Here is a 24970-nt window from a genome sequence, read left to right as displayed (position 1 = left end):
TGTGCACCAAAATCATCAAATACACTAACATAACCAATATCACATACATACATCAACCTAGGGCTCATAAAAGTGACAAATCACAAGGGTTGGAGGGTTTCTTACCTTAGCCCACTGAAGTTTGTGATGAATATCACCCATGGCTCATACTAGAGCACTCCTAAACAACCAAAATCACAAGGTTTCCTCAAAACCCAAACCAAATTCGAATTTGAAGAGAAAAATGAAAACTAGGCAGAGGACAGTGGATTACTCACCACAAAACTTAGATATAATTGTAGAGGATGAGAAGAGCGACGCGTGGTCGCAAACGGCTCGTCAATCAGAGCTCCGTAGCCCAAGTTATGGTGATTTGAAGATCAAAGAGAGTTAGGTTTTCTCTCTTCTCTTCTCTCTTCCCAATTTCAGCGCCCAACACCCCTTCTTTAGGGTAAAATGAGCTGAAATACTCATAACTAATGTTTATATATGTTGGGTCTTGGGCCCACTTAGACCCGGTTCACTTATTTTTGTTCGTTGGCCCAATTTTGGACCAAAACCTTTAAGATTAGCGCTCTAAATCGCACTTCAAATATTTCTACCTCCCCTAATTATAATTCATCATTTCTTAATCTTATTTACTCATAATCAATTTTCTCAGCTGCAGTACCAAACAGATCTCAGCCGGTACTTTCGGTCAAAATTTCACTGCATGCTTTTACGCAGAAAACTATGTTTTCCGACTCGGAAAAATTCACTGAATCCAAATATCATATTTAAATCATCAAATTCCAATTGTCAAATCTTCCACCCATATTCGCTCTTACTTAACTTGTTATTTAATTAATTTCGGTTAGACCAGGTATTACAACAACTATATTTATAAAGTAATTTTATTAATACACTATATATATAGTATTATCATATATTTTCGCAAAGAATAACTATTAATTAATACAATATATATATATATAATTATTATATTATTATATATTTTCACAAAAATTACAAAAAATTGTTTTCTCACATCTTAAAACATAAAAATGGCAATATGTGTATTATCATTGGTTTTCAGAACATTGGTTTCACACTTTCACCACATAAGAGCCATAGGCAAAAACAGAATAAGAATTAATAAATTAATGAAAAAAACAAAAAAGCAAGTTGGAGTGGGGCACTCGGTTGTTACATACTGATACTTACATTACAGCTATTGAAGCTGACATAACACTGACTCCCTCCCCTGTTCCACTCCGATCTACTCTTTCTCTCTTCTCTTCAAACACACAGCAATGGCCAACACCACTATCATCACCATCTCCTCCTATTTTTTAGCGACACTTCTCGTCCTTCATGCTGCCACTGCTTCCATTCACGCTCAAAGTAAGTCCTAAACTCTAAACCCAATCAGATTTGGACCCTCTCTCTGTTTTGATCTGCATTACAATCTTTCTGTATAAAGTTGCTTACTTTCAGTTCTTGTTAGTCTCTCTCATGCGTGTGTTGCATCCTTGCCGTTTTTATCTATAAATAAAAACAAGTGCTTACAATGGCAGTGAGAAGCTCATAGCTGTTTATATGTGTCTAGATCTTGATGTCTTATATATAACTCTAGTGCAATGTTTGGTTCCTTAAATAAATTCAGGATAAAGAACACCTTTTTCCCATTTTGGATCTTGGACTTCACATATATGTTGTATTCTTGAATATTGGAACTGAATTAATTGTATCAGTTATTAGCTTCTAAGGGTGTGCCATTGACCGTATCTTCTGTTTCCAATGGCAACAACCCCATTTGCGGTTTATAGCTCAAGTGCTTATTCAGCCATTTCCCATTTTCCCTAAGGCTGATTATACAGAAATATAACTTCAGCTAGAGAATTGTTGTTGATCTGAGAGGCGGAGAACGTGTTTTTTGGCTAATGAATTTCTGGCCTTCACAATGGCCACTAGAGAAATATATATTTATCAAAGATGAATTAGTTGTTTTACCATAATTTGGTTTTTATCCAAGCCCAAAATATAAACATTAAAAACTAAGAGGTGGGGAAATTTTTTATTTTTTATTTTTTTATTTGTGTAATTGAAGCTTGCTACTTGTTCCTCCTCTCTTGGATGTGCTATATATAGGTACTGTTTGATAAAAAAAAAATTAGTTATATATATATATATACAAATATTTTGTATTCTTCATGAATTTACAAGCATTCTCCCCATGAAGTGCCATATCATTTATTGTTCAGTATCTGTACCTAATTCTTGTATTAATTTCTTCATGAATTTACAAGCATTCTCCCCATGTATCTGTTTTCTAATTTCCCAGTTGGAATTAATGAACAAAATTTTGCAGTAAAAGTGACTAAAAACCCTGCGGACAAGTTGGTAGCTGTGATTAATGACAACAGAACTGCTCATAAGGCATCATCTTTATACGATAACCCAGGCCTTGCCTGCATTGCTCTACAATACATCAAGGCATACCAGGGAGACTGTGGTGCTGTGGGAGGACCTGATGCCAAGAAGCCTCCGGAATCTCAGTTTGCCGAAGTTTTTGCCCCAAGTTGTGGTGTTAAGGTATCAAGTCTTGGTCCCATAACCGGCCGGTTCCTAGGGTGTCAGACGAAGTATGTCCATGCACCTGAGGCATTCTCCGAAATCCTGATAAGAAACCAGAAAAGCTTAGACATACTTTATAGTAAGAATCACACTCAGGTTGGAGCTGCTGTTACAGGAACTGATGGAGGTTCTCCTTATTTCTGGTGTGTTCTGTTCAGCAGTGGCAAACCTAACAGCACCTTCACCTTTGAGGATGGTGTGGCTAAAATATCGAAGCCTGGTTGCTTTAGCGGCGCGAATGATGAGTGCAGTGGTGCCCATGGTTGGTCTCCAATAAGAGGGATGTGGCTACTTGCCACTTCAATTCTGGTTGCCTTGGGGATTGCTTTGCCATTATGATCTAAAAATTGAGATGATTTTTGTATGGATTTCCACTTTGATCCAAAGGCCTTTGTCATGTTTATTGTATATGCCATGGCCTCAACTATTCTTTCTTTTTTTTTTCATTTTCTTTTTCTTTTTCTTTTGTTATTTCTTAAGAGATTCATGCCTAATTATATTGCTTAAATTGTTGATTGCATATAAATCTTTGGTATTCTCAGGGGAAACAAGAATTCGTAATTAGCGGGAATGATTTTTGCATGCAATCTTTTCAATTCGAACCACCTCCGAATTTAGATGACTGTGTAAAACGTTTTATGATAGAACATTAAACTCACATCAAGTCCACAACATTAATATGATAACTAAGTTTTTCACATATCAGAGATACATCAGAAAAAAAATATCCTTAACATGGTCACCTTTGGATATCTATAAGTAAACTGCTTTTGATCAAACATACTTATTGTTACACAGAAGACTTAAACTTCAAAACAAGAAAAAGGATAGTGAGAATGAGAATAATACCACCAGAAGAGCCACCAACTCTGTGAATCCAGTTACGATCAAACCTTGTGAAGCTCTGATCGAGGAGAGTGGATAAAGCAATGGCTAACATCAACAGAAAGAGCAACACAGGCAACCAAAAAGCAAAGTTTATTGGTTCATCTTCTTCCGATTCGCTCTCCGGCTTGCTGTCTATGTAAAGAGGAGAGGCCACTGCTAGCACCACCAACCCTATGGCGGCGAGTTTCTCGTATGAAGAAACTCTGCTTCCCCTTCTGAATGCTCCTCCTTCAACTTCCATTCACAATCTCTGTTGGAATTTGGAAACAACTAAACTGAAGTGTTGCTGGAAAACCCACCAAAACTGGTTGCGTTTATTCGGTGGCTTGCTTTAGCATTTGCATTAACAAGTGTATAGGCAACACTCGAAGATTCCTTTTTCATTATTCAAAATCCTAGTTACTTTTTTCTTCACTAAAAGAATCAGAATAAGGAATAATGCATTAATGCTACGATTGCTACTCAATTAGTATTTAATGTTTTGTTACTGATTTATAATGTTACATTACAACCGCAGTTTTATGTGTAAAAAAGGTAAAGTTATTAAAAAAGGTAAAGTTATAGCAGAGGACTGGAAATATTCGATGCTCAATATTCTTTTTCTGTAGGGATAAGATTTTCCATTTTTCCATGAACAAAGCTCAACATTCGATAGTTGGTTTTTCCCGAATGTGTAACTCAACGTAACGAACTCACTAACAAAAAGTGTGAAAAACGTAACAAACTAAAACTATTGGGTATGTTGTTTTAATTGTTTCTGAGAAATAATCTTCTCCTAATTAAGTGATAATATATAATTCTTTCTGTTGCTGAGTTGCTGTTTTTGTGTCATAATTATTTGTGGAAAATATATTAACCTATCCAGTTATGCATTATGACAGACTGACAGTGCATTCTTGCCGAAAGGTTTATTGTGGTTATATATACATACAAACAGAATTTAAATAAATGACATATTATGATTACTCCGAAATATATAACTGGTGCTTTATACCAGTGCGATTTGACCAGTGGCCTAAAATAACTCTCCAAATCTAAGGTACCACAAGCTCAAAAATTGTGCTGCCTAGAACTACAAAGATTGGGAACAAATCAGAAACCAATGTACATTATTAATTCATAAACAACCAAAGGGACAAATAAATATTTTATTTTTATATTCTAATTAACACGATCAGAGCTCTTTGACCTGTTGTTCCCTTGAAGTCGTCTCAACCATTTCTTTTGTGCAAAAGTAGTAACATCAGATGGCTGCAATGGTGGTGCACAATGTTGTTCAGATTGTTCTGCGGCTGGAAGCTCAGCAGGGAGTGCAGCAGCGGTGTTAGTGAATGCATTTAGGACCAAGAATGCTAGGATGGGAGAGAGATCCAGTGTTCCTCCAAGAGGGGGAATGAGTCCACGGAATATGTTCAGATATGGGTCACATATGGTGCTGAAGGAAAAAATAATCATCATTTTATTACCAATTAACACTTGCAAATTCAAGAACCAAATAAACTACTGTATGCTATCATGAAACATGTTCCCGAATTAATGGATCAACTGAAAGTTTAAGAGCATATAAGTCATGCAAGAATATTCAGTAAATAAATATTTATCTCTCTATTCTTAATTCTTAATTGGTACTTTGGCCAACGGTAAAGGTGAATCTCGAATCATATCAGAACCTTCTATGCAACGACAAGAGCAAGACTGCAATTAGATCCATCAATCCAGCAACCATCTAATCAACCCATACAGATACACATACTTAATCCATCATCCAGAACCATCTGATTATGAAAATAAATTTAAGAGTAAACACTCAACATGCCTCGACATTTGAAAATTTGCGATAGATTAGTCCCTCAACATGCACAAGGAGAACTAGCATGTCAACTGTTTTGAATGGTGACGAACAAATTTGTCGTTTTAAAATCTCGAGATATAACTGTCTTCCTTGTTCTTGGTCTAGGACAAGATTAAGAGTTTACTCTAAATTTGATGAATAGAACATTCAGTGGGTGATTAATGGGGACACCATCCAACATACAGAATAAAGACATCGCCTACAACATTTCTGATATGATTGATAAATTAGAAGATTGGCTTCAGCATTATAAAGTATTCTGAACTGATATGAAATTGGCACAGGTCAGGTGATCATTGACCTTTTGAAACTGTTCCTAAACCTAATGTCCTAATTCCAGAACCTAGTTATAATCCAAACGTGAAATACGTGTGTACTGTGTGGTGAATAATAATAATAATGCATGTAAAAAGGTCGAAAGGAAGAAAGTTTAACCTGAGAGGGCTAACAATGGCAGGAGGAGAATTGGGGAACCAGGTCAAAACAAGCCTAACAACGAGCAAAGTATTGTAAATGTTCAAGAAATTCAGGATTCCGTTAGAAACCACGAGACCCGCCACCGAGTCACCGCCAGGTAAAACAGCTGCGAAATTGTGACTACCACTCACCGACCCCATGCTCTTCAAGCTACTACGCCGAATCTGCAACCGCCAAAATCAAGGAATCAGTAGAATATAACCGTAACTGCTCGCGAAATTCGTTTAAGTAAGAAACCGAGCGATACCTGAAGGCATATGCTCTGGAATTGGGAGTGGAGAGAGATGAGTTTGTTGACAACGGGGTTTTGAGAAGCGAATCTGATGAGGTCATGCGCAGCATCGCTCATGAACCTGCGCAATTCAGGAATGTTGATGATGTGATTGTTTGGAGAGGCGTTGGAGCTTGGAGCTCCGAAACGGCGGAATGGGAGTGCAAACGGCGTTTGAGGATTTCCCCAACTGCGTACCGAGCAAAACGACGCCGCCTTCTTAGCTTCGTCTATCTCAGTGGCAGTAGTCGTTGTCGTTGACGATGACTCATTTACATTCATAGTCACGGCCATTGCAGTTCAACGACACTCAACCTACCTCTCTCTCTCTATCTATCTCTTACCAGAGGCTATGCAACCCTCACAGGATAACGCAAGCGCGTGGACAAGATAATCCTAATCCAGATAAATAAATATCCACTATCTATCTATTTCTGGTAATTAAATTTAAGAAATTATTAGTTAGGTAATATTACACACTTTTTTTTTTTAATTTTGATATTAGGATAAATGTGGTGTACAATTCGCTTATGGAAGTGCAGGGTGTATATCTTTGACAAATCAAATGGTCCGATTTAAAGAGAGTAATTGAACGGTCCAATTACAAATATTACAGACTATTCAATTTGTATAGAAAATAGATTTTTTTATTTTTTTTTTACATTTAAAAAAATAAAGTATAATTTTTTATTTTTAATTTTATAAATAAGACTAAAATTAAATAAAAAAATAATAAAAGATAAAATTTTACATTAAACACCATCTAATTTTTTTTTCTACGAACAGAATCTACTCCCATTTGCACATTGGATACCAAGCGTTAAACATGCATTCACCCCATAATTGTATACTCTCCGGTGATGACCCCATCCCTTTTATTCTCATTCCACTCCTGCTTCACTCATTCCAACTTCACTTTCTCCTCTTTTTTTCATTGTTGATGAAATTAGTCCTGAGAGCAAAAAAAAAATTAGACCATCAACCTTTAACAATGTTAAGAAGAAAAAAAAATAAAAGACATTAATAGTTGGAAGTTCTATATTATTAATTATTTTGATCATCTCAATTATATAAATTTTTATTATTAAATATTTTAATTTAATTTAAATAATAATGATAATGTTAAAGATTAAAAAAATATTGTAGTAATAATTTTTATTAAGATTATAGGTATGATTGAATAATAAATTAATTATTATTAATTGTTATTAATAAATTTATTGTGTGATAATTTTTATTAAGATCTAGGTATGATAATAAATTAATTATTATTAATTGCTAGTAATAATTTATTGTGGTAATAATTTTATTAAGATTTAGGTATGATAATAAAATAATTATTATTAATTTTTATTAATAAATTTATTGTAGTAATAATTTTTATTATGATCATAAATTAATTATTAGTAATTGTTAGTAATAAATTTATTGTAGTAATAATTTTTATTAAGATCTAGGTATGATAATAAAATAATTATTATTAATTGTTATTAATAAATTTATTATAGAAGATATATAAAAAATTATTGAATTAATGATTATTATTATGAGTATAATATTGATATTTAATAAAGAATTAATGATTTATTGTTGTGTGCTGTTAGAATATAATAGTTAATTGATAATGTTTGTTTGTTATGTTGGAAGTGAAAATTTTAAAATTGTTTTAATATAATAATTGTTGAAAATGAATTAATTAATGTATATTATTATTATTGTTATAGTACCATGAAGAATGGAAACCGAATAAATTTAGTGTAATTTAGGTAATGAATTATGTTAGTGATAGTAAATTTTAAATATGAATTTAATAAATTATTTATGATTATTGATAAATTTGGTGATATAAAATGTATAACAATAATTTAATTGAAGTGTTTAATATATTTTAAAATTATTCTGGTTATATAAATAGAAAATAAGGAATAAGAATTATTATTATTATAAAATAATTAGGTTTTAGACATTAGAATATGTAGTTTTGATGTATCTAATAAAAATTAGATTTATATTTAAGGTTCGTTTAAGATTTATTGATATATGGCTACGTTTTGTAAGATTCACAGATGTTACAATGTAACCATTTAATGCCGTCGGATCCGTACAATCAAATTGTAGAGGGGTATTTACGAAAAACTGTCTTTTATCACGTTTTCCATATTAGAGTTGTCCAATGTCAATCGGCGTTGGTTAATGCTCTCATCGAGAGATGGTGCCTTGAGACTCACACATTCTATTTTCTGATTGGTGAGTGTGTTGTGACGTTGGAGGATGTGATAATAATTCTTGGTCTTTCGGCGAATGGTCTGCCAATTACAGGACTGACTCTCAGTAGTTATGAGGCCTTAGAGGCTGAATGCTTGGATTAGTTTAGTGTTCCACCTAGAAAGATAGACTGTAGAGGAAGCTTCATAAAATTGACGTAGTTTCGAGAACTGAAAAATCGTTTAGTGTTGGCTAATGATATTCACATTCTTAAATACGTGTCTTAATAATAAAATCTATCTATCGTTTAATAATAAATTTATATTTGTGTTAAAATTTGACTAAATATATTAGCCTTGATTATTATTTAACAACTAGAATTTATTTTGAGATTTTTTTTATATAAAATATTAGAAGTTTTAGTTATTATTAGTTGATATTTCTAGTTAATTTATATTTGTAGTAAGGTTCTGAAAATTGAACTGGTCATCGAACTGCTATAGCTATTGGTTCACTAGTTCATAGGTTCAATCGGTTCGACTATGGTTGAATCGAAAAAACCGTTTTATAATAAAATAATAAATAAAATATAAATAAACACATTAAAACATAATTATAGTCTAATATAAATCTTAAAGTATCATCCAAATTAAAAGTACTACATAGACTAGCATGTTATGATCTCATTCAAATACAAACTCAAAAGTCAAATAATAAAAATAACCAATCAAACATAAACATAAGATGCCAGCATCCAACTGATTCAAGTTTGTCATCAATCATCAAAATCCGCTATAACTTATTGCATATTTGCTTTGTTAATATCATCACCTTCTTGTCCACTACTAGGACCAGAAAAATCAAGTGGTACAGCATAAAATGTACTACTACTACCACCATCACCATCACCTTTATCTAAATCAGCATCAATCTCATCTAACAAAATATATAACACATTATCAATAAATTAAAGATTAAAGCTGTTGTAATAAATGATCAGACAATAAACTATAATACTCACGAAGTAAGTCTTCAATATTACTTCGTTTACTTGGAAGATTAGGCTCTTTTTCAACAATCTCTTCCGTCACCTAAAAGTCAACCAAATTAATACTTTCAATATCGATTGGATCATATTGCACCTTTTGCTTTTTCTTTTGTCTTTCTGTCCTAACAAATTAAATACAATATATGATAAGCCTAGTATATTAACTACACAAAATCTCATGATATGAAATGAAAGGATGAAATATATATTACCTGGATTTAAGACGTAAATTATATGTAACATACATAATATTACTTAGCCTATCATGCTCCAATCTATTTCTTCTTTTTGATGGATTTGATAAAAAAGACTCTAATTCCTTTCACACCCCGAAGAAGCAGATGCTTGGCTAAGAATGCGAACTGCCATGCTTTGTAAACATGGAGTAGAACCACCAAACAACTTCCACCATTCATCTACAAGTTACAATCCCATAGCTCAATTATTAGTTATCAAATTAAGGAAATGAAAACATAAAATAACTAAAAAAGTAATTATCAAACAGATACTCTTACCAGGTTGAAGATTTTTTGCAGCTCAAAAAGCTTGAGGCCTATCAAAGCTTTCCGTTCAATCTCTATATAAGTGTATTTCTTTTATTGCCTCAACTGAATCTAAATTATTAACCTTGCAATGCAATGTAACAAGATCAAGTAAACCTCGCATGACATCAGGTGTTTCTTTACAAGTTTCATCGAAAAAGCAAGCAAGATTCAAGAAATAAGCCGCTGCATGAAGATTTTTTTTTCAAATGTTTGTCCCATCTTGAGTTGATAATCTCTGTGTAAGGTTAATATGCAGTCTTACTAAGCTTGAACATTTCTTTGATTCTATTTTCTGACCTCAGCATACCTTCATAAACAATTTCCAATGATGTTTTATCATCAACATCTACCAACCTCATCAATTTAATCAACAGACTCACAATTTTGCATGTAGTAAAACAATCATCCCAAAATTTATTATCTAGGATAATTGCACTCACAGCTCTACCATTAGCACTCCTTCCTAATTTGTGTCCGGTAAAGTGTGTATCAACAACCAATGCTTGTAAATCAATTTTGTGCTCAAAGATACTCTTCAATGTGATGAAGATAGTGGCAAAACGAGTTGCACCTGGACGAACAATCTCCTTTCAAGTAGTTCTTTGTCTTAGCCAGGACAAAAATACCGTATGATTATACACAAACATGATAATCTTCGAAGCACGTGTTGCAAGTTTAGAAATATGTAGCATGCTGCTTATATCTTTTAGAATAAGATTCAAGCAATGAGAAGTACAAGGTGACCAGTGAATATTTTCAAACTTCTTATTAATAAGCCTACTAGTAGCAACATAATTTGCCGCATTATTAGTCACTACATGAACAATATTATCAGATCCAATCCATTCAATCACCTCAGAAAACAAGTCACACAAGCTTGAAGCATTTTTTACCACATTTGAAGCATCTACAGATTTCACAAAGCACAAACCTTTCGAACAATAAACCAACAAATTAATCAACATTCTTTGCCTTTGATCTATCCAACCATCAACCATGAGGGTACATCCAGTTTCTTTCCAAGAAGACCTATAGCTATCAACAACTATTTGACACTCCCTTTTGAGATCGGTTAATAAGTTAACCCTGAGCTTATCATAAGAAGGACCTTTATAATCAGGCCCAATGCCAGCAACACCATCTACCATATCTTGAAAAAATGGTGACATGACCATATTGAAAGGAATCCTACAATCCTAAAGCCAACTAGCCACTCGCTTATCAACTTCATGAAGCGCCTCTTTGTTTTGAAACACACTTTTCAGACTTGGTTGACTTCTCGGAGTTGTTCTTGGTGCAAACATAGGAGAAATAATGGTTTTTGCTTTCTTTTTGGGATCGCCTCCAATCACCTGCTTAGTTGGTAACTGACTTGGAGTTTGTTGTTTTCTAGCACTATTGCTTCGTCAATTGCATCCTCAATCTCATCACTACCCTCTTCATTGAAACTTACTTTTCTTTTACTACTTTTACTTTTCTGAATCTCTTTCAATAAACCTTCCATTTGTTTTTTGGTGCACAAAATTGTTATCACTAGGCATGGCTCCAAAAACTTGGTGCACAACACCATGATTCACACGTCTCTTCACAACTTCGCACAGCTGACCAGCAAGTGCACTGGGTCGTCCAAGTAATACCTTACGTGAGTAAGGGTCGATCCTACGGAGATTGTCGGCTTGAAGCAAGCTATGGTCATCTTGTAAATCTCAGTCAAGCGAATTCAAAAGGTTATGAAGTTTTGATAATTAAAAGATAAATAAAACATAAAATAAGATAGAGATACTTATGTAATTCATTGGTGGGAATTTCAGATAAGCGTATGGAGATGCTTTGTTCCTTCTGAATCTCTGCTTTTCTACTGTCTTCATTCAATCATTCATACTCCTTTCCACGGCAAGTTATATGTTCGGGCTTCACCGTTGTCAATGGCTACCTCCCGTCCTCTCAGTGAAAATGGTCCAACTACGGGTTACGTAGGGCTAATCATCTGTCGGTTCTCACTTGTGTTGGAATAGGATCCAGTAATCCTTTTGCGTCTGTCACTACGCCCAACAGTCATGAGTTTGAAGCTCGTCACAGTCATTCCATCCCAGATCCTACTCGGAATACCACAGACAAGATTTAGACTTTTCGGATCTCAAGAATGCTGCCAATTAATTCTAGCATATACCACGAAGACTCTGATCTCACGAAATGGAAGGCTCTATTGTCAGGAGAGGCTACCATACGTCGTGAACCAGGAATCCAAGAGATATACATTCAAGCTTGTTTTCAGGTAGAACGAAAGTGGTTGTCAGACACGCGTTCATAGGTGAGAATGGTGATGAGTGTCACTTGATCATCACATTCATCATGTTCTTGTGTGCAAATTAATATCTTAAAATAAGAATAAGCTTGAATTGAATAGAAGAATAATAATACTTTGCATTAATACTCGAGGAACAGCAGAGCTCCACACCTTAATCTATGAGGTGTAGAAACTCCACCGTTGAAAATACATAAGTGATGAGGGTCCAGGCATGGTCGAATGGCCAGCCCCCCTAAAAGTCTAAGATAGCATAAAACTGATCAAAGGATCAAAAGATAATCCAAAGATGATCTAAGGATAATCCAAAGATGTCTAATACAATAGTAAAAGCTCATATGTATACTAGACTAGTTACTAGGGTTTACAGAAATAAGTAAATGATGCAGAAATCCACTTCCGGTCCCACTTGGTGTGTGCTTAGACTGAACATTGAAGCTTTCATGTGTAGAGACTTTTCTTGGAGTTAAACGCAAGCTTTTATGCCAGTTTGGGCGTTTAACTCTAGCTTTTATCTTGTTTCTGGCATTTAACGCCAGAATAGGACAGAAAGTTGGCATTTAAACGCCAGTTTGCATCGTCAAAACTCGGACAAAGTATGGACTATTATATATTTCCGGAAAGCCCAGGATGTCTACTTTCCAACGCAATTGAGAGCGCACCATTTGGGCTTCTGTAGCTCCAAAAAATCTATTTCGAGTGCAGGGAGGTTAGAATCTAACAGCATCTGTAGTCCATTTTCAGCCTCTAAATCAGATTTTTGCTCAGGTCCCTCAATTTCTGTCAGAAAATACCTGAAATCACAGAAAAACACACAAACTCATAGTAAAGTCCAGAAATGTGAATTTTTCTTAAAAACTAATAAAAATATACTAAAAAGTAGCTAGATCCTACTAAAAACTACCTAAAAACAATGCCAAAAAGCGTATAAATTATCCGCTCATCACAACACCAAACTTAAATTGTTGCTTGTCCCCAAGCAAGTGAAAACAAAATAGGATAAAAAGAAGAGAATATACAATGAATCTCACAATATCAATGAAACTTAGTCCCAATTAGATGAGCGAGGCTAGTAGCTTTTTGCTTCTGAACAGTTTTGGCATCTCACTTTATCCTTTGAAATTCAGAATGATTGGCATCTATAGGAACTTAGAATTTTAGATAGTGTTATTGATTCTCCTAGTTCAGTATGTTGATTCTTGAACACAGCTACTTTATGAGTCTTGGCCATGACCCTAAGCACTTTATTTTCCAGTATTACCACCAGATACATAAATGCCACAGACACATAACTGGGTGAACCTTTTCAGATTGTGACTCAGCTTTGCTAGAGTCCTAAGTTAGAGGTGTCCATAGTTCTTAAGCACACTCTTTTTGTTTTAGATCACGACTTTAACCACTCAGTGTCAAGCTTTTCACTTGGACCTTCATGCCACAAGCACATGGTTAGAGACAACTTGATTTAGCCGCTTAGGCCAGGATTTTATTCCTTTAGGCCCTCCTATCCATTAATGCTCAAAGCCTTGGATCCCTTTTTACCCTTGCCTTTTGGTTTAAAGGGCTATTGACTTTTTCTGCTTGCTTTTTCTTTTTTCTTTCTTTTTCTTTTTCGCCATTTTTTTCGCAAGCTTTGTTATTCATTGCTTTTTCTTGCTACAAGAATCAATTTCATGATTTTTCAGATTATCAATAACATTTTTCTTTATTCATCATTCTTTCAAGAGCCAACAATTTTAACATTCATAAACTTCACTATAAAAAATATACACTGTTCAAGCATTCATTCAGAAAACAAAAAGTATTGCCACCACATCAAAATAATTAAACTAATTTCAAGATAAAATTTGAAATTCAAGTACTTCTTGTTCTTTTGTAATTAGGCACATTTTTCATTTAAGAGAGGTGAAGGATTCATGGAATTATTCATAGCTTTAAGGCATAGACACTAGATACTAATGATCATGTAGTGAAGACACAAACATAGATAAACATAAAGCATCAAATTTGAAAAAAACAGAAAAATAAGAACAATGAAATCAAAGAACGGGTCCACCTTAGTGATGGCGGTTAGTTCTTCCTCTTGAAGATCCAATGGAAGAGCTCCTCTATATCTCTTCCTTGCCTTTGTTACTCATCCCTCATAGCTCTTTGATCTTTTCTAATCTCATGGAGAATGATGGAGTGCTCTTGGTGCTCCACCCTTAGTTGGTTCATGTTGTAACTCAAGCCTTCCAAAGAGGTGTTAAGTTGCTCCCAATAGTTGTGTGGAGAAAAATGCATACCTTGAGGCATCTCATGGATTTCTTGATGAGGGGCTTCCTCATGCTCTTGTTGAGGTCCATGAGTGGGCTCTCTTGTTTGCTCCATCCTTTTCTTAGTGATGGGCTTGTCCTCTTCAATGAGGATGTCTCCTTCTATGTCAATTCCAACCGAATTGCATAGGTGACAAATGAGATGAGGAAAGGCTAACCTTGCCAAAGTGGAAGACTTGTCAACCACCTTGTAGAGTTCTAGAGGTATGATCTCATGAACTTCTACTTCCTCCCCAATCATGATACTATGGATCATGATGGCTCGATCCACAGTTACTTCGGATCAGTTGCTAGTAGGAATGATGGAGCGTTGGATGAACTCCAACCATCCTCTAGCTACGGGCTTAAGATTCGGTCTTCTCAATTGAACTGGCTTGCCTCTTGAGTCTCTTTTCCATTGAGCTCCTTCCACACATATATCCATGAGGACTTGGTCCAACCTTTGATCAAAGTTGACCCTTCTAATGTAGGGGCGTGCATTTTCTTGCATCATTGGTAAGTTGAACGCCAACCTTATATTTTCTGGACTGAAATCTAAGTATTTCCCCGAACCGCATTGTAAGCCAATTCTTTGGATTTGGGTTCATACTTTGATCATGGTTCCTAGTGATCCATGCATTGGCATAGAACTCTTGAACCATTAAGATTCTGACTTGTTGAATGAGGTTGGTGAGAACTTCCCAACCTCTTCTTCGGATCTCATGTCGGATCTCTGGATACTCATTCTTCTTGAGCATGAAAGGAACCTCAGGGATCACTTTCTTCTTGGCCACAACTTCATAGAAGTGGTCTTGATGGACCTTTGAGATGAATCTTTCCATCTCTCATGACTCAGAGGTGGAAGCTTTTGCCTTTCTTTTCCTCTTTTTAGAGGTTTCTCCAGCCTTAGGTGCCATAAATGATTATGGAAAAACAAAAACAATGCTTTTTTCACACCAAACTCAAAAGGTTTGCTCGTCCTTGAACAAAAGAAGAAAGAAAGAAGGGGAAGAAGAAGAAAATGGAGGAGATAGAGGGAGAGATAGGTTCGGCCAAGGGGTAGGAGAGTGTTTGTGATGTGTGAAAATGAAGAAGTGAATAGGGGTATTTATAGGGAAAGAGAGGGAGAGTGGCCGAATGGAATTGGGTGGGTTTGGGAGGGAAAAGTATTTAGATTTGAAAAATGAGGTAGGTGGGGTTTTTGAGGAAGAGGGATGGAGGTGATTGGTGAAGATAATATAGGGAAGATGATAGGATTTGATAGGTGAGTGGTGTTTTGGGTAGAGTGTTATAGAGATGTGTGAGGGGGAGAGAGAGAGAGGTGGGGATCCTGTAGGGTCCACAGATCTTGAGGGGTCAAGGACTTCTCATCTCTGCTCCATTTAGGCGTGCAAAATGCCCTTAGAGTGCAATTCTGGCATTTAACGCCAGACTACTACCTGTTTTTGGCGTTGAACGCCAGCTTTTATACCTTTCCTGGCGTTTAACGCCAAGTTGTAGCCTGTTTCTGGTATTAAACGCCAGTCTGGTGCCCATTTCTGGCGTTAAATGCCCAGAATGGTGCCAAACTGGGCGTTTAACGCCCATCCTGCTACCCTTACTGGCGTTTAAATGCCAGTAAGTTCTTCCTTCAGGGTGTGCTATTTTTAATGCTATTTTTGAATTTGCTTTGATTTTTGCAGTTGCTTTTGTGACTCCACATGATCATCAACCTAAAAAAAATGGAATAATAATGGAAATTCAACATAGATAAATAAAAATTGGGTTGCCTCCCAATAAGCGCTTCTTTAATGTCAATAGCTTGACAATAGGCTCTCATGGATCCTCACAGATGATCAGAGCATGGTTGTGGTCTCTCAACACCAAACTTAGAGTTTGGTTGTGGCCTCTTAACACCAAACTTAGAGTTTGGTTGTGACCTTCCAACACCAAACTTAGAGTTTGAATGAGGGGGTTTTGTTTGACTCTGTATTGAGAGAAGCTTTTCATGCTTCTTCTCCATGTGTACAGAAGAAGAACCTTGAGTCTTGAATACAAGGTAGTCCTCATTCAATTGAAGGACCAACTCTCCTCTGTCAACATTAATCACAACTTTTGCTATGGCTAGGAAAGGTCTGCCAAGGATGATAGATTCATCCTCATCTTTCCCAGTGTCTAGGATTATGAAATTAGCAGGGATATAAAGGCCTTCAACCTTTACTAGCACATCCTCTACTAGTCCATAAGCCTGTTTCATTGATTTGTCTGTCATCTCTAGTGAGATTCTTGCAGCTTGTACCTCAAAGATGCCTAGTTTCTCCATTACAGAGAGTGGCATGAGGTTAATACCTGACCCTAGGTCATACAGAGCCTTCTCAAAAGTCATGGTGCCTATGGTACAAGGTATTAAGAATTTACCAGGATCCTATTTTTTTTTTTTTTTTGAGGTAAAGTGTGCTGAACCCAGATATTCAGTTCATTAATGAGCAATGGAGGTTTATCCTCCCAAGTCTCATTACCAAATAGCTTGGCGTTCATCTTCATGATTGCTCCTAAATACTGGGGAACTTGCCCTTCAGCAATATCTTCATCTTCTTCAGAAGATGAATAGTCATCAGAGCTCATGAATGGTAAAAGAAAGTTCAATGGAATCTCTATGGTCTCTGTATGAGCTTCAGATTTCTTTGGTTCCTCATTGGGGTACTCCTTAATGACCAGTGGACGTTTCCTGAGGCCTTCCTCACTGGGAATCACTGCCTTTTCACTTTCTCTAGGTTTGGCCATGTTGGTCACAGTTATGGCCTTGCACTCTCTTTTGGGATTCTCTTCTGTATTGCTTGGGAGAATGCTAGGAGGAGTTTCAGTAACCATTTTACTCAGCTGACCCACTTATGTCTCTAAGTTTTTGATGGAGGACCTTGTTTAATTCATGAAACTGAGAGTGGCCTTAGATAGATCAGAGACTATATTTGCTAAGCTAGATGGATTCTGCTCAGAATTCTCTGTCTGTTGCTGAGAGGATGATGGAAAAGGCTTGCCATTACTAAACCTGTTTCTTCCACCATTATTATTGTTAAAGCCTTGTTGAGGCTTTTGTTGATCCTTCCATGAGAAATTTAGATGATTTCTCCATAACGGATTATAGGTGTTTCATAGGCTTCACACATGTAATTCACCTCTGCCATTGCAGGGTTCTCTGGATCATAAGCTTTTTCTTCAGAAGATGCTTCTTTAGTACTGATGGATACAGCTTGCAATCCATCCAGACTCTGAGAAATCATATTGACTTGCTGAGTCAACATTTTGTTCTAAGCCAATATGGCATTCAGAGCATCAATTTCAAGAACTCCTTTCTTCTGAGGCGTCCCATTATTCACAGGATTCCTTTCAGAGGTGTACATGAACTGGTTATTTGCAACCATTTCAATGAGTTTCTGAGCTTCTACAGGCATTTTCTTCAGGTGAATAGATTCACCTGCAGAATGGTCCAATGACATCTTAGACAATTCAGACAGACCATCATAGAATATATCCTGGATGGTCTATTCTGAGAGCATGTCAGAAGGACACTTTTTGGTCAGTTACTTGTATCTTTCCCAAGCTTCATAGAGGGATTCACCTTCTTTCTGCCTGAAGGTTTGAACATCCACTCTAAGCTTGCTCAGCTTTTGAGGAGGAAAGAATTTGGCTAAGAAAGCCGTGACGAGCTTATCCCAAGAGTTCAGGCTATCTCTAGGTTGATAGTCCAACCATATTCTAGCTCTGTCTCTTACAACAAAAGGGAAAAGCATAAGCTTGTAGACCTCAGGATCAACTCCATTGGTCTTAACAGTATCACAGATCTGCAAGAATTCAGTTAAGAACTGAAAAGGATCTTTTGATGGAAGTCCATAAAACTTGCAATTCTGTTACATCAGAGAAACTAATTGAGGCTTAAGCTCAAAATTGTTTGCTCCAATGATAGGGATTGAGATGCTTCTTCCATGGAAGTTGGGAGTTGGTGTAGTAAAATCAACAAGCACCTTCCTTGTATTGTTATTATTGTTGGGTTCGGCCATTACTTCTTTTTTGAGACTCTCTGTAAAGTTTTCTCTGGATTATTGTGGTTTAGCTTCTCTTAGCTTCTTCTTCAAAGTCCTTTCATGTTCAGGATCAGCTTCAACAAGAATGTTCTTGTCCTTGCTCCTGCTTATATGAAAAAGAAGAGAACAAAAAAGGAAGAAGAATTCTCTATGTCACAGTATAGAGATTCCTTTATGTGAGTAGAAGAGAAGAAGAATAGAGGAGGAAAAATTCGAATACAGAGAGAGAAGAGAAGAGAGTTCGAATTATGAGTAGAAGAGAAGTGTTAGTAGATAAATAAAATAATTAGAAAGAGGTGAGAGAGAGAAATTCGAAAATTATTTTGAAAAATGGGTTAGCAATTTTCAAAAAATTTAGAAGAGATAAAATTAGAATTTAAATCAATTAGTTAATTAAAAAGATTTTTTTGAAAAAGAGGGAGGTGATTTTCGAAAATTAGAAGAGAGAGAATTAGTTAGGTGGTTTTGAAAAATATTTTGAAATTAATTTTGAAAAGATAAGAAGTTAGAAAAAGATATTTTGAAATTAAAGGTTGAAAAATATATGATTTGAAAAAGATTTGTTTGAAAAGATATGATTGAAAATATATGATTGAAATTTATTTTGAAAAAGATTTAATTTTTAAAATCAGAATTAATGACTTGACTCACAAGAAATCAAAAGATATGATTTTAAAATTTAAAGTTTGAATCTTTCTTAACAAGAAAGTAACAAACTTGAAATTTTTGAATCAAAACATTAATTGTTAGTATTAATTTAAAAAAAATATAAGGTAAAAATAGGAAAAAGATTTTGAAAAGTTTTGAAAAAGATTTTTGAAAATTTTTGAAAAACAAAGGAAAAAAATGAAAAAGATTTGATTTTGAAAAAGATTTTGAAATTGAAATCTTGAATTGACTAACAAGAAACAACTTATTTTAAAAAAATTTTGACTAAGTCAATCCAAAGATTTCGAAATTTATGAGTAAAATAAGGAAAATATATTTTTTTTATTTTTGAACTTTTAATGAGGAGAGAGAAAAACACAAAAATGACTCAAAACATAAAAAAATTGGATTAAAACAAATGATGCATGCAAGAACACTATGAATGTCAAGATGAACACCAAGAACACTTTGAAGATCATGATGAACATCAAGAACTTAATTTTGAAAATTTTTAAGAAAAGAAACACATGCAAGACACCAAACTTAGAAATTTTTAATGCTTAGACACTAACAAACTAAAAATGCATATGAAAAATAAGAAAAGACACAAAACAAGAGAATTTTAAGATCAAACAAGGAGACTTATCAAGAACAACTTGAAGATCATGAAGAACACCATGCATGAGTTTTCGAAAATTTTTTTAGGAAAAATTAAAAACATGCAATTGACACCAAACTTAGAAATTGACACTAGACTCAAATAAGAAACACAAAATATTTATGATTTTTTTATTTTTTTGTATATTTTTTTCAAAAATTATTTTGAAAAAGAAAATAAGAAACTCAAAATTTTTTTAATAAGAATTCTAGGAATCATGCAATGTTAGTCTAAAGCTTCAGTCTAAAAAGATTAGACATGGCTAGCGAAGCTTCAGCAAGACATTACATACAACAGCCAAATTGATGGGAATCAACTAGCTCCTGTGATGATAAAAGCATCATCTGAAACTCTAGAATTCATTCTTAAAAATTCTGAAGAACAAAATAAAAAGAAAAATACCTAATCTAAGCAACAAGATGAACCGTTAGTTGTCCAAACTCGAACAATTCCCGGCAACGGCGCCAAAAACTTGGTGCACGAAATTGTTATCACTAGGCATGGCTCCAAAAACTTGGTGCACAACACCATGATTCACACGTCTCTTTACAACTTCACACAGCTGACTAGTAAGTGCACTGGGTCGTCCAAGTAATACCTTACGTGAGTAAGGGTCGATCCCACGGAGATTGTCGGCTTGAAGCAAGCTATGGTCATCTTGTAAATCTCAGTCAGGCAAATTCAAATGGTTATGAAGTTTTGATAATTAAAAGATAAATAAAACATAAAATAAGATAGAAATACTTATGTAATTCATTGGTGGGAATTTTAGATAAGCGTACGGTGATGCTTTGTTCCTTCTGAATCTCTGCTTTCCTACTGTCTTCATTCAATCATTCATACTCCTTTCCAGGGTAAGCTGTATGTTCAGGCTTCACCGTTGTCAATGGCTACCTCCCGTCCTCTTAGTGAAAATGGTCCAACTACGGGTTACGTAGGGCTAATCATCTGTCGGTTCTCACTTGTGTTGGAATAGGATCCAGTAATCCTTTTGCGTCTGTCACTACACCCAACAGTCATGAGTTTGAAGCTCGTCATCCCATCCTAGATCCTACTCGAAATACCACAGACAAGGTTTAGACTTTTTGGATCTCAAGAATGCTGCCAATTCATTCTAGCTTATACCACGAAGACTCTGATCTCACGGAATGGAAGGCTTTGTTGTCAGGAGAGGCAACCATGCATCGTGAAACAGGAATCCAAGAGATATACATTCAAGCTTGTTTTCAGGTAGAATGGAAGTGGTTGTTAGACACGCGTTCATAAGTGAGAATGGTGATGAGTGTCACTTGATCATCACATTCATCATGTTCTTGTGTGCGAATGAATATCTTAGAATAAGAATAAGTTTGAATTGAATAGAAGAACAATAGTACTTTGCATTAATACTCGAGGAACAATAGAGCTCCACACCTTAATCTACGAGGTGTAAAAACTCTACCGTTGAAAATACATAAGTGATGAAGGTCCAGGCATGGCCGAATGGCCAGTCCCCCTAAAAGTCTAAGATAGCATAAAACTGATCAAAGGATCAAAAGATAATCGAAAGATGATCTAAGAATAATCCAAAGATGTCTAATACAATATTAAAAGGTCCTATTTATACTAGACTAGTTACTAGGGTTTACAGAAATAAGTAAATGATTTAGAAATCCACTTCCGGGCCCACTTGGTGTGTGCTTGGGCTGAGAATTGAAGCTTTCATGTGCAGAGACTTTCCTTGGAGTTAAACGCCAGCTTTTTATGCCAGTTTGGGCGTTTAACTCTAGCTTTTATCCTGTTTCTGGCGTTTAACGCCAGAATAGGGCAGAAAGTTAGCGTTTAAATGCCAGTTTGTGTTGTCAAAACTCGGACAAAATATGGACTATTATATATTGATGGAAAGCCCATGATGTCTACTTTCTAATGCAATTGAGAGCGCACCATTTGGGCTTCTGTAGCTCCAAAAAATTCATTTCGAGTGCAGGGAGGTCAGAATCCAACAGCATCTGCAGTCATTTTTTAGCCTCTGAATAAGATTTTTGCTCAGGTCTCTCAATTTCAGCCAGAAAATACCTGAAATTACAGAAAAATACACAAACTCATAGTAAAGTCCAGAAATGTGAATTTTTCTTAAAAACTAATAAAAATATACTAAAAAGTAGCTAGATCCTACTAAAAACTACCTAAAAATAATGCCAAAAAGCCTATAAATTATCCGCTCATCATTTTTCTACGTCATAAGGGACCTTAGCACGTTTCTTAATATCTCCACCTATATTTGCCAAATGCTTTTTCATTCTATTAATTTCCCCGCCACCAAAAGTACTCAGACAAAATAAGCATTGGTAATGCGGTTTTCCATTTATATTTTGTAAAGCAACATATCTCCAAGCAGAATCAGTTTTTTCTCGAACATTAGAAGTATGTGATTGACTTTTGTTAGATCCGGGAGGAAGAGAAGGTTCATTTGAAGCCGAGTTATTATTCCTAGGTAGTTCTTGGTTGATACTCTCATCCATACCTAAACATTACCAGCAATCCAATAACAATACAATCCAATTCAATTATTTAATTGAAACAGGCAAACAGTCAATAACAATCCATTCCAATAATAATACAATCCAATCCAATAAAAATAAAAAATTCACAGTTCTGAATCAGTAACTTAGTTAAGTTGAAACAGGCAAACAATTATTCAATCAATTATTCAATCACTATATCACTATATCAGTTCACACTTCACAGTTCACAAAAAAAATAATTATTCAATCACTATATCACCATATCAGTTCACAGTTGAATGCCTTGAATCAGAGTTCACAGAGCTTCACTATATCAGTAAATCATAAATTTAGAGTTTACAGAGCTTCACTATATCAGAGTTCAATCATAAATTCATAGTTAATTAAAAAATTTACCTAGAGAACATGCAAGACACTGTGGTTGCGAAGAGTGACAGAGACACCGAGAGACAGAGACAGAGACACCGAGTGACCAAGGGAGACAGAGCATGCAAGAGTGGTAGAGCAGATGGTGGCTTCGAAGGTTGCGCTGGCTGCTGCGCAATGGAGGGGAAGTGAGCGAGCACGAGGTGGTGGCTATTTGAAGGAATGACGACGGCGGCGGCACGAGATGGTGGCTGGACAGAGGTGAGCTCGATGAGATTGAGAGGACTGAGGAGCCCTCCCTAGACTGAGTGTGTGTGAGAGACTGAGAGGAGCTCGATTAGGGCTTGGCTTGTGCGATGGAGTAAGAGTTAGGGATTGCTGGTGAGTGACACGGCGATGTTTAATTGCCTTTTCAAAAACCGGTCGGGTCATGGTTTGGTTCGACCGACCAGTTCCTGATCGGTTCATCAGTTTGATGGCGGTTTTTGAAATCTATGGTTTTACCTTTTGTCCGAACCGCTTTTCTCAACAGTTCACGAAACGATCGGCGGTCCGAACCGGTTTTCAAAACCTTGATTATAACCCATTCTATCTATGTTGGGTTCTGAAAAATCAACATCTTCAATTTCTTTGAACTCAACATATAACTTGATAAGTGAGATTTTTGCTCTAATTTGATGGTTGGTCAAAAGTTTGTCTTGCATACTGGCTTCATCAGCCACATGCATTATTTGAAATTGAATGAAATTACCAAATACTAGCACAGGCTGCCTGTACAAAATATTTATCATTCTATTCAGTATTTGATGATTTACACTTTGAGAAAGTATATTATTAAGTCCTTCATATGTTATCGAAAGAAGAACAATAATAACACATGAATTTTTACATAAAAAAACTCATACCTTTATGTGTATCATGCAAAATCTAATTATTATCATATTTTTTAAACTAACATAACTCTCTATTTAATATACTCAATACATTTATCCACAAATTTTTTCACTCAACATATATAAAGTCAACTACTAAATAACACTCTCAAAATCTAAAAAAAAAAAACTTTGTATTGCTCACTTCTATTTTTCCGTAATATGTTTTCAAAATAATGGTAGGACTCTTTTTATAGTTAATTTTATATTTTTTTTGTTTGTGTTAGTACAAAATGTCAATGACTTTTTGCTTTTACTACACAACGCTAACATTGTTTTGACCAATTTCAACTTTTAAATTTATATAATAGGCAAAACATGGCTGTTATTTTTCATTTTTTTATTAAAAAAAAACATTCACAAAACGGCATTGTTGTTTTCTAATAGTAAAATTTTTAAATAATTATTTTATTACAAAATAGCATTGCCGTTTTGACTTTAAAGTTTAAATGATTAAAAATTTTAAACACATACAATTCGGCAGTGTTATTTTAATTTGTGGTGTTCTGACATATTAAATTTTGGATTAAGTGTGATTTTGGTTTGTAAGTATCGATTAAAAAATTTTTTTGTCTTTAATATTTTTTGGCATAAAAAATTGTCTCTAAGATTCAGTTTAATTTTAAAATCGTCCTTCAAACCAAAATACCATTCTCCAATAAACTTTCTTCACCAAAATACTCAGTTTCGCTTTTTCTTTTTCTTCTTTTTCATCACAACATCAGCAACAACAATAATGAAATTAGAAGCCAAAACAATGTAATAACCAAAAGAAACAGAATTAAAAGAATCAACAATGTAATTAACAAATCAACAAATATCAAAGAATTAGAAATAGAAGAATCAATAATGTAATAAACAAGAAATACAAGTAGAAATCAGTACCAAAGAATCAAAAAATCTGCATTTCAAATATCAAAGAATCAACAAAATAATAAAAAAAAGAATTGGAACCTTACGAAACAATGGCGACCATGCAAGGAATAGCGGCGAGCGGCGAAGAACAGGAGCAGAAACGGCGACGCTGTGCGTAACATCCTCCCTCACCGATCTGTTGGCGTTGACGTCAAACACTGGTGTAGGAGCATAAATGGCGACGCGGTGTGCGATGTCCGTCCTCTCTCCCCGGTGTCGTCACCACCTATCTCTTTACCCTTTTTCTTCTTCCTTTCCCCTTTATTCTTCTTTCCCTTATTCTCTTTCTCTCTCTCTCTCTCTCTATTTCAAACACTCTCTTTCTTTTATTTTATTTTATTTATTTTTTTATTTTATAATATTTTTGTTAGGAATAATTTGGTCCAAATTTTTAAGATTTAAGTAAAAA

The 24970-nt window shown here is 35.1% G+C and overlaps 3 protein-coding genes and 1 long non-coding RNA gene across 4 annotated transcripts; 1 reads left to right on the top strand and 3 right to left on the bottom strand.

Moving 5' to 3' along the window:
• Positions 1-1036: 1036 nt before the first annotated feature.
• Positions 1037-3121, top strand: LOC112716067 (uncharacterized). The gene is made up of 2 exons (XM_025767919.2): positions 1037-1362; positions 2330-3121. Exons 1-2 carry the CDS (start codon positions 1272-1274, stop codon positions 2932-2934), a joined length of 696 nt encoding a protein of 231 aa, XP_025623704.1. The 5' UTR covers positions 1037-1271; the 3' UTR covers positions 2935-3121.
• Positions 2116-3831, bottom strand: LOC112717782 (uncharacterized). The gene is made up of 2 exons (XR_011866811.1): positions 3445-3831; positions 2116-2637 (listed from the first exon to the last, which is right to left on the bottom strand). It is a non-coding gene; the product is annotated as an uncharacterized lncRNA (long non-coding RNA).
• A 591-nt stretch (positions 3832-4422) lies between these two features.
• On the bottom strand, positions 4423-6682 carry LOC112716066 (ylmG homolog protein 2, chloroplastic). The gene is made up of 3 exons (XM_025767918.3): positions 6060-6682; positions 5771-5976; positions 4423-4918 (listed from the first exon to the last, which is right to left on the bottom strand). Exons 1-3 carry the CDS (start codon positions 6375-6377, stop codon positions 4645-4647), a joined length of 798 nt encoding a protein of 265 aa, XP_025623703.1. The 5' UTR covers positions 6378-6682; the 3' UTR covers positions 4423-4644.
• Positions 6683-9087: 2405 nt separating this feature from the next.
• On the bottom strand, positions 9088-11029 carry LOC112717781 (uncharacterized). The gene is made up of 5 exons (XM_025769724.1): positions 10508-11029; positions 10189-10414; positions 9940-10064; positions 9310-9379; positions 9088-9203 (listed from the first exon to the last, which is right to left on the bottom strand). Exons 1-5 carry the CDS (start codon positions 11027-11029, stop codon positions 9088-9090), a joined length of 1059 nt encoding a protein of 352 aa, XP_025625509.1.
• Positions 11030-24970: the final 13941 nt, after the last annotated feature.

The sequence above is a fragment of the Arachis hypogaea genome, chromosome 10 (genome assembly GCF_003086295.3).
Source record: "Arachis hypogaea cultivar Tifrunner chromosome 10, arahy.Tifrunner.gnm2.J5K5, whole genome shotgun sequence".
In the NCBI taxonomy this organism is placed as follows: Eukaryota; Viridiplantae; Streptophyta; class Magnoliopsida; order Fabales; family Fabaceae; genus Arachis; species Arachis hypogaea.
Note: the sequence above shows the minus strand (reverse complement) of the source record. Positions and strands in the feature narration are given on the sequence as shown.